The sequence below is a fragment of the Paramormyrops kingsleyae genome, chromosome 3 (assembly GCF_048594095.1).
Source record: "Paramormyrops kingsleyae isolate MSU_618 chromosome 3, PKINGS_0.4, whole genome shotgun sequence".
Classification (NCBI taxonomy): domain Eukaryota; kingdom Metazoa; phylum Chordata; class Actinopteri; order Osteoglossiformes; family Mormyridae; genus Paramormyrops; species Paramormyrops kingsleyae.
The window spans coordinates 5,089,305-5,106,135 of NC_132799.1; the positions used below are offsets into that span (position 1 = coordinate 5,089,305).

Consider the following 16,831-nt stretch of genomic DNA (forward strand, 5'->3'; position numbering starts at 1 on the left):
GTCTTTGCACAGATTACGCATGACGTTGTACTGTTTCTGCTCGCGGGGTGCGGCTGTGTGCTTGTGTTTAGAAAAGTGATTATGCTTAGATAAGACGGGTGGTGGGTTAACGCAGTATAATTCCACTAGCGACTTATTATTGTGGCATAATTTTTCTTCCAGATTTATTCAGTGACGACTATATATAACAAATTATAAACATTTTCATCTATAGTTTATAAATCTTCTATTTTGTCGTCTTCCAGTCTAGCCATTTTCAAATGAAACTTGGTGCAGTCGCGCCACCGTCCGACCAGATAATGGAACTGGTTTCTTTTAAAATCTATAATCTCCTGAAACGTCAAGGATTCTAGGGTTTAGAATTAGGTGATCAGTGGACATTGTTGACACACCACGATGAAGCGTGTCCTTTGCATTTAACCCATATGTGACATCATGACATAGCAGCAGGTAACTAATTCAGTGCTCGGGGAGCAGTGCTTGGTGGCGGTACTTTGCTGGTCGGGGATTCAAACCAGCAATTTTTCAAATATGAGTGCACTTCTCTAACCATTAAGCCACCACTGTCCACAGAAAAGAGGGCCAGAAAGTCCCTAGAGCAGGGGTGGCCAATCTTATCTGCAAAGGGCCACTGTGTGCGGGTTTTCGCTGCAGCTCCCTAATTATATTAAAAAATAGAGGACTGATTGGCTGAGTCCTCCTCACACCAGGGATGGAACAGCTGACCTAAAGGTTACCCCAAAAACCTGCATACGCACCGGCCCTTTGCAGATAAGATTGGCCACCGCTGCCCTAGAGGTTAAACATCCTGCTCAGGGGCCCAACTGTGAAATCAATCTGCTGAGCCATGGATTGAAAATGGTGACTTTATGACCAGTATTGTTATTATTATGTCCAGTATTAATCTGTGAGCCACTCACGGCTCTCAAAATCAACCACGAAGGGACTCGAACCCTCAATCTTCTGATCCGAAGTCAGACGCCTTATCCATTAGGCCACGCAGTCTTATACAAGGCCATGTGGTCCTATAATTTGTCACATGCAAAGTATGCAGGCAGACTGTAACCTGCAATGAAATGCAAGGAGATGTGCTCTGCCATAAAAATATTGAAAAGAAAAAAAAAAATATATAAAAAAATATATAATAAATGTCCTAAGAAAGTTATTTAAGCATGAAAGTTTGCCTTTGTAGAAGTTGGATGCCCCATGTTCTCTATTCAGTAATAAACACTGAAGTAATCTTTAGTGAGTGGGCCTAGCTGTAGATCTGGTGGAAATAATGCTGGTGCTTTTGGTCTAATCTGAACAAGACCCCCACCACCCCCCCGTCATTGACAGGGATGACAGCCAGCCCTGCCAAATCCGGAAAAATGACATCATCTCGGAAGGGAGTCGAGTGCTCAATTTAGGTGAGATGGGTAGACTGTGCCCCTAGTGAACAATATTAATTATTTGGGGACCTGCTATCCTATCCTTGTCTAAGGAGTAATGACCGAAATGTCACAAGTGCAAAAGGTCTAAATGACAGTTCCCCGCTGGATTGTTGGGTGACATGGAGAGGAATTGCAAAATCAGGAAGGATTTCTAAATAGATTTGCTGCTCGTTCAGATCGATTGCAGTCAGCAGGGGAAGTTCGTGCGTCTCTTAAGCGTGGTTCCCAAGTGAGATGTTCCAAACACGGGCCACTTGGGGGAGGTCCTGGGGAAGAGTCAGGTCACGCTGGAGAGATTGTATCTCCCAGTTGGCTTGGGAACATCTGGGGGATCCCCCAGAACGAGAGAGAGTCTGCAAAATCACATAACGCGTGACTGTAGGCTCCCGCACGCCCCCTAGCGGTGACTTTTTTTTTCTTTTTTGAAAACTCTTGTCTGTCGTCATTTTTGTGCGACAGACTGGAATAACTGGTGCTGTGACCTATACGAACGGAAATCTTACCAGTACTGCTGTATAATATTGACAGTAAAATTACAGGGTACGTAAATTGTGATTTGATTTTAAATACATTTTATCATAATTAAATATAATATTGAATTAATTTTTTAGTGGGACCCGGTATGCTAAAGCTAGCGTTAGGTGGACGGCGTGGGACACTAGCTGGGTTTTTTTTATATTAGGCATGCATGGCCCTATAAAAGCTTATTAATTATAATGTCATCTGTAACACGGGGCTGTTTTATGGCGGATTGTTAGAAAGTGTAAATACAGCTTCTGTTCCTCGAGTAAGTTGAGTAATAAAGAGCTGCTGTGACTTTGCTCTTCCTTTCCCAGCGGTAAGGCTGACATTGATGGCGGTCGCGGCGCTGTCCCGAGCTCTGCGCTCGCTCACTGTTTGTGGCGATGCACTTGGGGTTTGCCGGCCAGCCTCGCTATGTTCTCAGGCAAGGATAGAATCATGCCTTTTCCATGTTTACTATGTATTAATTATCAGCATAAAATATTCATTTTTATTGTATTTCTTTGCTAGCAGGCAGTGGGGTTGCCATCACCGAGGTCTTCAGTGTTCACCGGGTATCTATTATACCTTCAAAACAGCACCACAACAGTACAATGGCGGGGCTTCTTAACAACGGCCCATTTAGCACAGAACAGAACTCTGTGGAAGCAGACAACCAAGTACACGGTTCGGCCTATTGGCATGAAGAAGACTGGAGGCAGGGACCACACAGGTGCGTTGATGGGCAACTTAACCAATATTGTTTAAGAGTTGCAGAAATTGCATAGTACCTGATTGGTGGTTGAAGAATGTCATTTTACTATAAAATGACCTGGGGGCTTGTGTCTTTGTGGCAATACTACCAGTTCCTTACCCACTTCATCTGCAACAGTTTGTAAATATGTCTATATGGAGCCAGGGGCATCAGAGGTGCATGGATGCCTTGTCAGATTCATGGGGCCCAGCACTCAATAGCAGCCCATGAATATGCTAAATTATATGTAGGATTGGAGGGGAGGCCAATGTGACGTGTCTGATCACAGGCCACTTTCTACACCTCTGACGCAGGCAAAATCCGCACGCACGGCATTGGCGGTGGCCACAAGCAGCGATATCGCATGGTGGACTTCCATCGGCTGCGCTCCGAACCTGGCAAAGAGAACCAGGCCTTTGAGGAGAAGGTCATTGAAGTCCGATATGACCCTTGCAGGTGAGGAAGTCCTTACAAACAAGATGCTGCGAGATGGATGGGCAAGAAAAAACATACCAGAACTACTTTGGTGCTGTTAGTTATCAGTTTTGTGAAGATATTGCGGTTACCTTGGAATAAGGGCAGCTTTTTGTTTGGTGACTTAAGCCGGGCTGGTATCCTTTTTGAAGAGCTTTGCTTCTGAATCACTGATAAGATTAGAAGCCAAACCCTGGTGAAGACAGGACTGTTGGGCTTGCAGGAGGTACATGTGGCCGGTTTTTACCTTAAGGCATTGACAGACGTTATGTACCATCCTACACGTTGATCAGATGTGATTGTCCTGTTTACGGATGATTCTGAGAGTAGCCTGGAATTGTCCTATAAGGCCGACCTCCTCAGTCACCTCCTCGATGTGTTTCCCTGGTAGGACGGCTGATATTGCCTTGGTGGCTGGTGGCAGCCGGAAACGCTGGATCCTCGCCACGGAAAACATGGAGGCTGGAGACCTGATCAAGACCTCCAGCCACATCGGCCGCATGGCGGGTGAATGCTCGACTTGTCCTTACATGTCCGGCCTGTGAGAACCTAAAGCAATGGAATATGAATAAACTCATTTTGGGACTGATATTTACACACATACAATAAGAAATTGAGTGGGAAAAAAAAACACATTTTCATTTTGTATATTACATGTTTGGACTTCCTTCCATCCACTCACCCACTATCTGTTTTACCACAACTGACATATTAGTATTAGTAATTAGTAAATGAAGTCCAATACGCAGTGAGCTGTGCGCAGTGAGCTGTGCGCAGTGAGCTGTGCGCAGTGAGCTGTGCGCAGTGAGCTGTGCGCAGTGAGCTGTGCGCAGTGAGCTGTGCGCAGTGAGCTGTGCGCATGCCTGGCCACATGGGGGCCGCGGCTTACTACTCCCGACTTCCAGCAATTGACAGGTTAGCGAGTTCAGTCTGTTCGGCTGAAACGGTTACCAGGGAATTCTCCTGAGACTCATAGGAGATGTTTGATATAATTTTTAAATATATTATTATTATTAATTTAAAATGCATTTAATTACATTATTGGCCACTGGTATCACTGTTATTAAATTTTTATTCTAGTTACTAGGTTTTGGAGTCACATTCTCCTAACATTTTTCCCACAGGATATGTGTTTTATAATACACAATTTTCGTGAACGCATTAGTCACATTGTAGCAGGACTAACTGTGGTGTGTGTGTGTGTGTGTGTGTAATATACTTTGATACATGTATATACACACACACACACACACACACACACACACACACCTAGATCCCCCACCTCATTTTTGTATATTTGTTGGTATGACTGTGGCGGCTTCCACTTGTAACCCTCAGTTGCTGCCAACGAGGGGGACTCGTACCCGCTGGGCGCCCTTCCTGTGGGCACCCTGGTAAACAGCCTGGAGGTCCTCCCAGGGGACGGAGCCAAGTACATCCGTGCGGCAGGTAAAGGGGATTCCCCGTGACCGTCAGGTAAAGGGGATTCCCCGTGACCGGCAGGTAAAGGGGATTCCCCGTGACCGGCAGGTAAAGGGGATTCCCCGTGACCATCAGCTGCGGTCGCAAAGAGGCTCTCCTGCTGACCTCGAGTGTCATTGCTGTTCTAGGAACATGTGGCGTGTTGCTCAGGAAGGTGAATGGAACTGCCATTGTGCAACTGCCATCCAAGCAGCAGGTGCAGGTGAGGACAGCCAGTATTATTCAAGACGTATAAACCTGGCATCTGCCTCCGGCCTCTTGTTTTCTGACTCTCTGCTGCCCCCAGGTGTTGGAGACGTGCATGGTCACGGTGGGCCGCATGTCCAACGTCGACCACAACAAGCGCATCATCGGCAAGGCCGGCCGCAACCGCTGGCTAGGCATCCGGCCTTCCAGCGGCAAATGGAAGAGGAAGGGGGGTTGGGCAGGGCGCAAGATCAGACCTCTGCCCCCCATGAAGAGCTTTGTGAGCCTGCCCTCTGCTAAGCAGTAGGGAAATGGGACGTTATAATGACAGCTGCCATTCTGTAGAAGGGGGTGTGTCTAGTTAAGGGGGTGTGTCTAGTCAGACTCCTCCCCCTTCCTACATGCAGCTAAGGGCGCTGTCAGGAACATTGTTTCCAGATCAGTTTGCATGATATATTGGTCAGAGAATCACCTGTTTAATAAATGGTTTTGGGAACACCAAAGCACCAAGGGAATAAGTGTTGGATGCCTTTTACACGCAGGTGTATGACGTATAAATATTCAGAACAGAGAGCAGGGCACAAACCTTGGGGTGGGAGACTGTAAATGAGATACATAGATACAAAGCATGGTGTAATGAAGGGTAAAAATATTTTAATAAACACAGCCACTTGTGAGAGCGTTGAAAGAAAATATAAAATTACAATACATATTTACATCCATCGTAAAACATGCAGAGGTTAAACCATGTTTTTTTTTTCTTTAGTGGTAACTTTAAAAATACTGTCATAATTTAAAATGAAGTTTTGTGCAAAGATATCTGCTATTTCTAGGTCAGGAGAGCGACTGACCGTATCGGTGTGTCTTGCTGAAACATGCCCTTCCTAATTAAGGACGTGTCTCGGATTTCCTGCAGATTAGTGCTTTAAAGCTCAAGGTTTATATTGTCGAGTCGGCCGTCGCGATACAGTGGGGTAGCGGAAGGTTTAGGGGTCTGCATTCCCTCTCGCATCTTGTGGAGTGTGATGTGCACAGAGCTATCGCACTCCGGGGGAAAGCCGCTAAAGCACAACCGGGGAAAAAAAAACACGTACAAAAACCAAACTGACCACAGGCAGTTCTGAGGACGAGGTGAAACACACGGGATCTCTGTCCATCTGCCCACCTTCATAACCGAGTTCATGGGGTTTGTGAAGAATGTGGGAGCAAAGACAGAAGAGTCTCCACAGGAAGTTAAATGTCATAGTGCTAAAAAAGTGCATATTTATATTTGAAACGTATTACATTTTTTTCTCCCCTGTAAATATCAATATGACACTTGCAGTAAAAATGGCACCCAGCGTATAAAGCAAATCCCAGCGTTTAATCCCAGCCCCGTTAGATACTACAGGTCACCATCCACCCGTGAAATATTTCTCTCGCTTCTCATGCTGTTTAACTTGTTTACTGAGCATCTCGGTCGCTGAAGGTCAGCGTGTCTATAAAGGACCACGGACAGGAGCTACGAATGAGGACACTGTCATTAAAAAGCCACAGGTTCTATCTGACGCAAGACACGGAGGCGCAGGGATCAGCTTCGAGGGAGGGTGGGGGAACACAAAAATTACTAACGACAACATGAAACTGCCAAGCCTGCACGCTCACCCTCTGACACCCATCAAAACCTCTTCATTAAAAACAACAAAAAAAATACTTTCCTGAAAAGTAACCCTTAGCCTTAGTCATCTAAAAAACTGTTCTCCAAAATCCCAACAAAGTCCCATTTGACATTTCACAACAGAAGCCCCAAGTGTACTTTAAATTCACAGCTCTTGTGACATGTTTAACTGCGCGATGTTTAAGAGCCAGAGACCAAAGTCTTAAAAGCTAATTAAAGTCTCAATGTTTTTTTTGTGTCCAGCAGAGTGGGATTATCTCAGATTCATAGCGTAGCCTCTTTTAGCACATGGAGGTCACGTGATCAGCCACATCATCGGAGTTGTGAACAAACACAATATCCCACAATGCATTGCAACATAGGAGATGCTACCCTTACGAGGTAGCACGCTCTCTCCATTGTGAATGTCTTCAGTCTCAGGCTCTTTGCACACAGGTGAGGTGTAATTAGGATATGCCTGCTCTCCAAATCCCCCATTATACCACGAAAATACCATATTGTTATCCCATGTTGTAGTTCTCCCCATCTTTCTTCAAAAGGTCCCAGTTTAGTTGCCATACAAGCTTGCATGCGGCAGACTCACAAATGGCTGATGAATTTCTATAAAAACAGAGACATTTAGTGAGCAAGGAGTCAGGAAACCCATGATCTGCGTTACAAACAGGACATAGGTTCTGTGGACACGAATGGGATGGTCATTCCTGGGTGCTTTCCCAGAATTCCATCTGACTCACCCTGTAATAAATGTATCAAGTTTCAGGGGGGGGGACTATTCTTAAAAATACCCTGCTTTACTGAATTGATTGATTGAGTCTATTTTTTTTTGCTTCCAGTAACACAGTGCTTGTAAATAAAAAGGCAATTTACATACTAAAAGGGTCACTGTAAAAATGTCACTTTAAAAAAGAAAAGGTTAGAAAGAGAGCACTTCTCTCAGAGGTGAAGGATTTCCTAGCTAATTTCACAGCAATATTCCTCTCTTTCGGCACCAGAGGGGAAAATAAACAAGTAATCTACTGAACACACCGTATCCCCACAATATTCACCCCCCCACACACAATGTTTATGTACACAGGATTTCACAGAAATGATAAAAAGGTAAATAAAAACAAAGTGCAAACGGCTGCCATGTTCAAAACGGATTTCAGGGCCAAGCACAATTCTTACAAAAGATTACTTGTTCCTGTTGTTTATATATATATATATAATTTTTTTTAAAAAAAGGAAAACAGAAAACAACAGAAGATTTCAGAACACCAGTTTAGCGATTAGGAGTGAAGTTTCCACAGGAAAACGATGACTGGCTGGTTGCCCCCCCCCCCCCCAGCGGGTTGCCCTCCCCCCCAATGAAAAGGTGGGTGTCACGCCGCCTTGCTGTAGCCGAAGATCCCAACGGGGAAGTGTTTCACATGGGTGGGCCACTGGGCAGCCAGCTGGAAAAACTTCACGTCGTTCCACTCCACACCGTCGATGGAGACTGTGGGGGGGAGCAGGGGGCAGGTTTGGCACATGACGGAGGGTAAGAAGAGTCGAGAGATGCTATCGATTTACTTTTAGGCCGTACTGGTCAATGCTGGTGACAGAGCACTGCAATTTACACCTTAATACGCTTAACGCATCAATAGGCAGACCAGCTCTGTTTGGCCAGAATCGATTCAGTCATTGTGTCATTTTGCAGACCCTCCTCTCTCTGTTTGATCTCATTAGCAACTAAAAAGGAGTCTGCAATTCCGACTTTGTGGTGGTACTACGTGCGTAATGCATACTGTCCTAATTGTTTGTCCTTTACCTGGATGTCCTTGAAATGATCCTTAAACTGAATGCGGGATATTTGACTTAAACAATTAACAATTATTTACTCTTCAGAGTAAAGCGCTATAATGATTTTTTTTAAGTTGGCTGCAATATTCAAACACTACCACTAGATGGTAGTAGATTCCCATTCAGAACAACCGTAAATGGTGCGCAGAGGGCTGTTTACCTCTCAGCATGGTGTGCTGGTGCTTGGCGGTGCAAATCAACCTGCTGATGCCATCGATCACCTGGCTTTTCGAGTCCAGGTCTTTCTCCTTGGGCTTCTTGCTGAGGAATATCACTGCAGGAGGGAAGGACAGGTGGGGGGACATGAGGGACACGGTGGGGACGAGGTGAGGCGCAGGTGCAGGCATTCGGCACATGTGAGGGGGATTGGGTGGGACGCGCAGAATCAGATGGACCCCGCTGTAGCTTTCTGCACCGCGAGGACGATTCCTCTGATCTCTGAAGACTGCAATAACCACCGCCGTCAGTAGGGGGATTAACACTGGACTTCTCCACAGGTCTGGATAAAACCCCCTTTTTGGAATTAAGCTCCGGAACCGGCCTCCGTCCCCGTTTCCGTCTTAATTTAATCAAAGCGGTCTTTCCTGTGATACCTAACCCCCAGGCAGATGGGATGGTGCAAGCATCCTGTCATGGGTAATTTTTAAGTCCCGGTTAGAATTACGCATCAGCAGCTTAAATGCATTTAAGATGCTTTTAAAACATTTGGCAGCTCATCAAAACACTGAGGGAAATTACGGCGGAAACGGCACAGTAAAATTATAAAGTGATGTTTATGTGGGGAGGGGGCATGATCAGTGGGGGGTGAAATTAAGGAGGCCTCTCTGAACCCCTCCTGATTTTTTTGAGCAGTTTAAAACCCCAACCCTTGATCTCAGGAGCCCTAGCAACAGTGGCTGTGATATCACTGTGATGTCATTTTGCTTGTGATGATCATAACAGTGATGGTGTCATCCAGAGCGTGGTGCCCCCGGCAGAGGGAGACCTACCTTTCTTGTTCTTCTCCTTCATGACCACGGTCATGGACATGCAGGGTGGGGGCGTGAGCTCGCCCCCGCTGGGCAGGCGGCTGACCTGCAGGGAGCGGAAGTTGCTCTTGAGCGTGTTCTTGATTCCCACGTCCCGCTTCTCTCCCTCCTTCTTCTTCTCCAGACCAGGCCAGGACCAGTAGTCCACCTGGAGCCCCATGACTTCGCCCCCAGAGCATGGGGAGCTGTGTGACAGGACGAGACCACAAAAGGGAACGCGGATGGTGTCAGAAACAGGCTGAGAACAGGTTTCACAGCTAGCTTAGCTTAGCATGCTCATGTTTTGCAGGCCTGCTGATGACTTTAGCATAGCCTCCATGCCAATTTCCGGGCTGCACATTTCCCTGTAGAGCTTGTCCAGTGATCATTAGTTAAAGTTCACTGATTAAGGACAGAGGTTAGAAGTGAACACGGTGGTGTTCCTTTTTTGGTGGGGGCAGGTAAGCCCCATGGAGAATCTGACGGACGGGCCTTACCCCATTCCCGACAAAGTACCAGAGACGGACGGCGAGGGGGGAGGAGTGCAGGCCATCTCCTTGCTGTAGGGCGTAGCTGACTGGGAGGACTGGGACATCACTGGATTGATGCTCCCAGTTACAGCCTCATCGGAGTCCACTGTGGGGGAAACACACATATCGATGCATACAGGTTACTGTTGCCTTTCATCCAAAATAGCCAAAAGCAGAGCCAGGGACTTTCAGGGGCTGTGGACACTTATTTGTGGAAGCCTAAGCTGCTCCTATTGGTCAGGAAATTACCAATGAATAATGAGTGTGGAGGAATAGGCCAATAGCCAAGAAGAGGGCAGGCTTACCTGACGTGGAGAGGTTTTGTTCCACGATTCCCACTTTCACAACCTATGAAAAGAAGGAAAAATTAATGCTAAGTGGTCAGTCTGCTTCCTGCATCTTGTCAGTCACATGTGGCCTGCATCTCACTGACAGGTGCACAGACACACACACACACACACACACACACACACACACACACACATGGGTCGTGTCTTACCCCGATGAATGGCACAAACTTCTGGCAGGAGTCCTCGTCAGGGCTGGGAAAAGAGGAGAGAGGGAGGCAGTTCAGCTTTCTGGCGGGATTAAAAGGACATCTGAGACTGGGGAAATGGTGGGGGAGGGGGGGGCAGGACAGGTTCACAAGGAGACACTGGGGGGCGCTGTAGGGATGGGGTGTGTCCATCAGTGCTGATGGGACACAGTGGCTTGGGGATTCACCTTGTGGTCACACACAATGAGATGGATGCCAGGGTGATCCTGATCTCATGCTCAAGGTCAAAGGTCATCTTCCATCCACAAAGCAAGCTAACACTGCACTTGTTGGCAGAAAAACCTCTGAGGCAGCCCGCTACAGCGATAAAGGTGAAGGATTTTACTACAAGGGATTCGCTGTCGTACCACTGAAAACAGCCTCAGCCAGGCAGAGCAGCTCGAGTAAAGCTGACTTCCATATTATTGTGCCTCCGGGGCGGCATCGGAGACAGATCTGCCCCCCCCCCCCACATCTGCCCCCTTGCCCACCGTCTAGACGCTTATCCACGGGGCACCTCCAGGGTACATGCAGATGCTGTCACCCCAGCGTAGATCTGATCAGTGACATAACGCGGGGTTAAGGCAAGGCTGCCTGCCCCTGCAAAACAAAAATCCTCCGATCTGGGGAAGCGCCGCTGTCAGGATGTGATTATCGGCACCACGCCCGGTGGCTTACCGCTGAGATTTTTGGCATGCTGAAGCTAACATGGTGTGCTAATGCTAACACAGCGTGTCGACGCTAACTTGGCGTGTTAATGCTAACATGGCATGCTGACGCTAACGTGACATGCTAACGCTAACATGTCACGCCGACGCTAACATGCCATGCTAACGCTAACATGTTGTGCCAACACCAACATGCCCCAAACTTCCGAACTTCGCCAAACTGTACGTGACTATTACATATGTTTAGCATTCATTTAAAAAAAACCCATTTATATGCTTAAATGCAAATAAATTTAAATAAACACAGAGGCAGAGGGATGACAGTTTCTGTGGAAACATGAAGGGAGGAGGGATTGTCTGGGTGATCGCCATCTCTGGGGGGGGCGGGGGCACATGTGAGAAATGCAGGCTTTCACTTTGAGGGCTGTTTCCTGTGGCAGGGAGTATGGTTGGGCAGGCTGGAGTGGCACAAATGAGGGAGAGGTGGGCTGGAGTGGGGGGGTAGGGATAGACAGTGAGGAGGGACAGAACAAACGGGGGGGGGGGGGGGGGGGTGGTCACAGAAGTACAGTCAGATACCTGATGTAAAAATCTAAATACAAATTCTTCTTCCTTTGGATGCAAACAAAATGGAGGGGAGACAATGTCAAAGGTCGTGTGTGACACCAGCGTCTGAACGGAGGGGGAGGGGGATTTGGGGAAACGACGACAGGAGACGGCTGAGGGGCAGTCGGATGGAAGCAGACGGGACGTCGTGCAGCCACGAGGCATGGGCTCCATGAATATTTCAGAAGATCAGCTGGGCGGGGGGGCAGGGGGGGGCAGACAGGAAACAAGGCAGTCGCAAGACAGACGGAGTCCGGGGGTAAAGACAAACAACAGCTGTGCATCCCAGGGGCGGGGTGGGGGTGCGAGTGGGGAGAGTCTGCCATTCCGTTCCAGCGCTGCATTCCTTCCTTCCATACCCCCCCACCCCAAACCCAAGCCACATACAGAAAAATACGGAAACGGAGTCGATTACAGAGAAACACAGACGACACAAAGGGACAGAGAGAGTGTGAATACACACACACACACACACACACACACACACCCGGGGGGGGGGTACCTTTTCTGCTTGTATGTCAGCATGGCCTCAGAGATGGGGAACTGGTGGGACACACTGGCCCCCCCCAGGTACTGGATGACTCTCCCAGCCACGTCGATGTTATCTGCAGGGATGTGGGGTGGGGGGGGAGGGGGAGACAAACCTGCTGAATCAGGACCTGAGATGGTCCCTAAGGCAAGAGCACCGGACACAACTCAAAGAAGATTGGCTCCTGGAATGCCCCTCCCCTGTCATTCACAGATTCAAAAGATATCATTGGCTAATGGTGAGGTTGGCCCCTCTGTATAAATTATGGCCCCCGGGTCATAATCTCAGAAACACCTCCCGACACGCCTCACTACCAGAGATAGGAGGCTCCGTCCGGCTGAACAGCTCCCTCCATGCCGTGTCCATGAAGAGGCTGTTAAAGCGATTATCGAGGGAGGCCACATGTTTGGCCAGCGGGTGAGAGCCTGTGAGAAACCAAGGCAAAACTGCATTAGAAGCATCACGACTTGTACTTGAGTCAAGTGCGCTCTGATTGGCTGAGACCTCCCTCACCGAAGGGGACGACCAGGAAGCGGATGTAGCTCAGCCAGTCGGGTGTTTTGTTGGCCAGCTGCTCCACGAAGAACCTCAGGATGGTGCTGAGGTAGCTCTGGTCACCTGCCACGGCTACCTTGATCGTGGGAGGCGTTTGGGCATTGCAGTTGCAGCTGCAGGGAAAGGGGGCAGCAATGAGCATGGTCTGCGGTCTGGGTTTGCGGTGCTGGGATATGCCTTAATTCTAAAGTCATAGATCCTAAGACAGAGCCTTCAGACTCAGAGAGCTTATTGGAGGAACCATAGGGCACCTAATGGCGCTTTTCCACTGGCATACAGGAACTGAGCCATTTTCGAACTGTACTGTGAAGTGAGACTAGTTACAGTGCGGTTCCAAGCTTGCTTTGGTTTTCCACTGCAGAAGTATCGGCTTAGTAAAGGTGTTGCTGGGTTTGGAAAGAGACAGTGACATAAATCCGAAAAGACTCTTATTTACTGTTCACACGGTGTACATCATGATTTACTATGTGCTAATTTCCGTTGACACGTCTGTGAGAACCACCGTGTTATGTTAGCATCAAAGGCTAGTGGAATTAGAATTCGCTTACATAAATATGCATTATGGATCTGTTCCGTTCAGCTGTCCTGTAGCACTTTTTAAAGTTCTGAGTTATCGGGAATGAACCGGTACATTGTGATGTGCGGTACCACTAATAATGAGTAATATATAGAATTAACATCTTTTCCTTCAGATAATCCATGTGAAGAACACTGGTATCTCTCATTTTGACCAATCAAATGACAATAACGCAACCAGCTCGGTTTGGTCACACTTTTGGAATCACCAGTAAGCAGGACTATGTCAGGGCAGTTGGGGCTCGGGCACAGCTCAGTTCTTGGTGGCAGTGGAAAAGCCCCATAAGGGAATAGATTAAAATCCCTGATGTGAAAAAAACCTAAGAGGTTTTTTTGCTCTGAAACTCAGAGTCCAGTGGGGTCAGACAGAATAAATAACGAGATGTTTACCATATGCCCCACCACCCCTGGGGGCTTTAATTTACTACGAGCTCGGAAGACAGAGAGTGGGAGGGGTGGCGCTGTGCCACCAGAACTCACAATCTCTGGATGCGGGTGACGATGGCGTTGAAGGCGGCCTGGATGTCTGCGGCGGAGCACGTGGAGACAATGGGCTGGTTCTGCACGTGGAGGACTTCAGACAGGAACTGCGATGGGGGACGGCAGAGATAGAGAGAGAGACTTCAGTGGATTTACCAGACGCTTTTATCCAAAGCAATGTGCATCTGAGACAAATAGTACATTTTAAACATACAAAACAGGGACAGAGAGAGCCAGGAAAGCAGAGTGTGACAGAGAGACAGAGAGAGAGGGAGATGGAGAGGCAGAGAGAGAGCGAGAGAGACAGAAAGAGACAAATAGTACTTACAAGCATACAAACGGGAACCAAGAGACAGAGGGAGAGACAGAAAGAGCGACAGACAGAGAGAGAGACAGAGACAGAAAGAGTGAGACAGAGAGAGAAAAACAGAGAGAGAGATGGAGAGAGAGTGACAGAGAGTGACAGAGAGAGACAGCCAGACAGATGGAGACAAAGAGAGATACAAACAGACAGGGAGAGCAAGAGACAGAAAGAAAGAGTAAGAAACAGACAGGGTAAAAAAGATAGCGAAAGAGAGAACTTCATCAGTCTATGTAAAGCCCTGACTGTCAAAAAATATAGCTGTGGAGCAGGGGGTCAAAAATGGTCAGACAGCAGGGAGGCCTGACAGACAGGCGGGGAGGCCTGACAGACAGCAGGGAGGCCTGCCAGACAGCAGGGAGGCCTGACAGACAGCAGGGAGGCCTGCCAGACAGGCGGGGAGGCCTGACAGACAGGCGGGGAGACACATATGCAGGTCGTCGTGCGACTCGCATGGCGGGGGCCCAGTTTCCGGTGTTGGGGTGTGTCTCACAGGCCCCCTGCTTCACTGTTGTCAGAGGGGGGGGGGCTTCAGGCCCTGGTTTGGCATAATTCCAAGGGAACATAAATCGGTCCAGAAGTGTCATGCGGGAAAAAATGTGCTTTGCAGGGTCAAGACAACCCCAGAAGAAGAACTGAGAAGGCAGCGGTGAGAAGGGTTAGCCCAGCTGAATGGGGGGGGACCCCACTTTCGTCAATAACATGGACCTAACGAAGTCCTCCCCCCCCCACACACACTCTCCCGTAATGAAGATGCACAAAGAATCCCTATGAAAGCATGAGCTCACCACACACCGTCAGCCACACGCTCGCCCAGCTCGGGCCTTTGTTCTGGGATCCACCTGCCAGCCGGCGCCAGGCCCCACGCGTGGTACACCTGTCCTCGCCCCCCCCCCACCCCCATCACCCACCTGGCCCTGCCAGTCCACCACGTTGATGAGGACGATGCTCTCTGGCAGCCCCTCGTCAGAGATCAGGATCTGGTTCAGCTGGTCGTACACAGACTTCCTGGGGACCTAAAGACAAGGTGGGGAGGAGAGGTGCTGAGGGACAAGGAGGCGCGGCCGGAGTGGCTCTGGACAGAGGCGCCATAAGACGGCTTTCATGTGCTCTCTTGTTTCGAGCTTCCAGCCAAATGTTCTGAGGAGCCGAACGGCCCCTTGGCTGCCTTTCCAAGTGCCTGATGCAACTCAGACACAGTTTAGAGCAATATGCCAGCACTGCACCATAAAAAACAAGTAAATACACTAAGAAAAATTCACCAGGATGAGGAGAGAGGGCCGGAAGAGTCGCCCGTGGTTCTAAATAACCGGGAAGCGAGAGACTGTGGTTTGGACGGTGCAGGCAGTGCCGTGGGCAGCCCCTACCTGCGTGCTCAGCCTGGAGTCTGGGGAGCTCTCGCTGTCCAGGCTACCGGTGCGGTCGCTCTGGGCTTTGCAGTTCTGCCGGTCCTTCATGGAGGTGCTGCGGGGTCGCCGGTAGAGCCTGTACTCCGTTTTGCTGGAGAGGGGGGGGGGGGACACCAAGGCCCTCAGCTTATGGCAGGAGGAGAGAGGCGCCCTGTCGCGTCTGTTGCCGGCAGACTGGCTGTTGCTAGGGGGAGGCTGTCTGGGAGTATCAAGGCCTGTCTAATGACACTTGGGGGGTGGGGGGGCCGAGGCAGAACTGAGGTAAACAAGGTCGGAGAGGCACCCAAACCTCCCAGCTGAGCCCTTTCGGCAGCCGTGTGTCCTGGCCTTAATCCACTGGGTGCTAAGCCACTCACAGCTCGCATTTGAGCAGGTTTATGCATCTACGTGGCTCAGAGGTAAATCGAGACGAGGGCCTTCCCTAATTACCGTGCTAATTACCGCAGATCTGGACCGACTTCCCACCATCCCAGTTAGACATAATTAGTGGGCCGGTTATCCAACCATCCATCTTGCAGATGCTTCTCCTGGTTGCTCTGGGCCACAGGAACTGGGGTGGATTTTTGAACCCAGGTCTGAATGGTGGGGTGAGGCAGGGCGGGGGCAGTACCTGGGCGACATGTGGTTCTGAGACTCCGTCTTGCAGAGCTTGCCTAGGGAGCTGGCCAGCCAGTCGGCGTTGACGTCCCCCAGGCCCTGCTCCTCGTCCTCGACACCCTGCAGACGGACACCGGGTCAGCGGACGTGCTCCACAGGGACGGAAAACAGAACCAGGACTGGAAGGACAGTGGAAGTTTCTGGAAGGTGCTGCCAGGGGTGATTCTAAGGGTTCCTGAGTGACAGGGGGCAACACTGGGAAAATAACTAGATTAGTTGGGGCCTTAGTACAGTATGCTTTCATGGGGCCCAAAATCTGCAGCTGCCCCCTGGGTGCAGGGTTTTCCTTTTTTGTAAGAGAAGTAGGACAGGAATAGGTTTGACACCACGCAAAAGCAAACAGAGGCAGAATTCCAGAATGAGGAACAGATGCACTAATCACTGCTGGTCACCTGACCACCTGACTCCTGTCATGTGACAAGTCGCGCCCCCTTCTTGCACCTCCAAACCACAGATAAACACAATCAGCGGGTGCAGCCCCATAATCCTGCTCATCAGGAGGGAGACAGGTGTGTTTGTGACCAGCCCAACTAACATTCAGTCATTTTGTGAGGGACTTAAAAATCTGAGTGAAAGACAAATACCGCAGAGAAGTATTCAAATGGAATGG

General features: G+C 49.1%; 2 protein-coding genes and 1 non-coding gene across 4 annotated transcripts in view; 1 reads left to right on the top strand and 2 right to left on the bottom strand.

Annotated features, from left to right (window-relative positions):
• Positions 1-932: 932 nt before the first annotated feature.
• Positions 933-1,005, bottom strand: trnar-ucg (transfer RNA arginine (anticodon UCG)). The gene has a single exon. It is a non-coding gene; the product is annotated as a tRNA-Arg (tRNA).
• An 855-nt stretch (positions 1,006-1,860) lies between these two features.
• Positions 1,861-5,333, top strand: mrpl2 (mitochondrial ribosomal protein L2). Of its 2 annotated transcripts, none has more exons than XM_072709473.1 (8): positions 1,861-1,973; positions 2,270-2,379; positions 2,466-2,667; positions 3,003-3,144; positions 3,554-3,669; positions 4,501-4,611; positions 4,773-4,846; positions 4,931-5,333. In XM_072709473.1, exons 2-8 carry the CDS (start codon positions 2,287-2,289, stop codon positions 5,135-5,137), a joined length of 945 nt encoding a protein of 314 aa, XP_072565574.1. In that variant the 5' UTR covers positions 1,861-1,973; positions 2,270-2,286; the 3' UTR covers positions 5,138-5,333. The 2 variants fall into 2 exon arrangements, with proteins under 2 accessions (XP_072565574.1, XP_072565575.1); XM_072709474.1 differs by having other exon boundaries at positions 2,469-2,667.
• Positions 5,334-5,462: 129 nt separating this feature from the next.
• The window catches only part of LOC111835708 (phosphofurin acidic cluster sorting protein 2), a 47,621-nt gene continuing 36,252 nt past the window's right edge, over positions 5,463-16,831 (bottom strand). The window contains exons 12-24 of the mRNA XM_023796288.2: positions 16,175-16,281; positions 15,523-15,655; positions 15,067-15,171; positions 13,795-13,901; positions 12,697-12,851; positions 12,498-12,608; positions 12,157-12,259; positions 10,345-10,387; positions 10,151-10,193; positions 9,813-9,951; positions 9,298-9,521; positions 8,469-8,582; positions 5,463-7,964 (exon numbers count right to left, since the gene is read on the bottom strand). Coding sequence (XP_023652056.2) covers positions 7,849-7,964; positions 8,469-8,582; positions 9,298-9,521; positions 9,813-9,951; positions 10,151-10,193; positions 10,345-10,387; positions 12,157-12,259; positions 12,498-12,608; positions 12,697-12,851; positions 13,795-13,901; positions 15,067-15,171; positions 15,523-15,655; positions 16,175-16,281 — 1,500 coding nt within the window. The 3' untranslated portion in view covers positions 5,463-7,848. The remainder of the gene's footprint in view (positions 7,965-8,468; positions 8,583-9,297; positions 9,522-9,812; positions 9,952-10,150; positions 10,194-10,344; positions 10,388-12,156; positions 12,260-12,497; positions 12,609-12,696; positions 12,852-13,794; positions 13,902-15,066; positions 15,172-15,522; positions 15,656-16,174; positions 16,282-16,831) is intronic.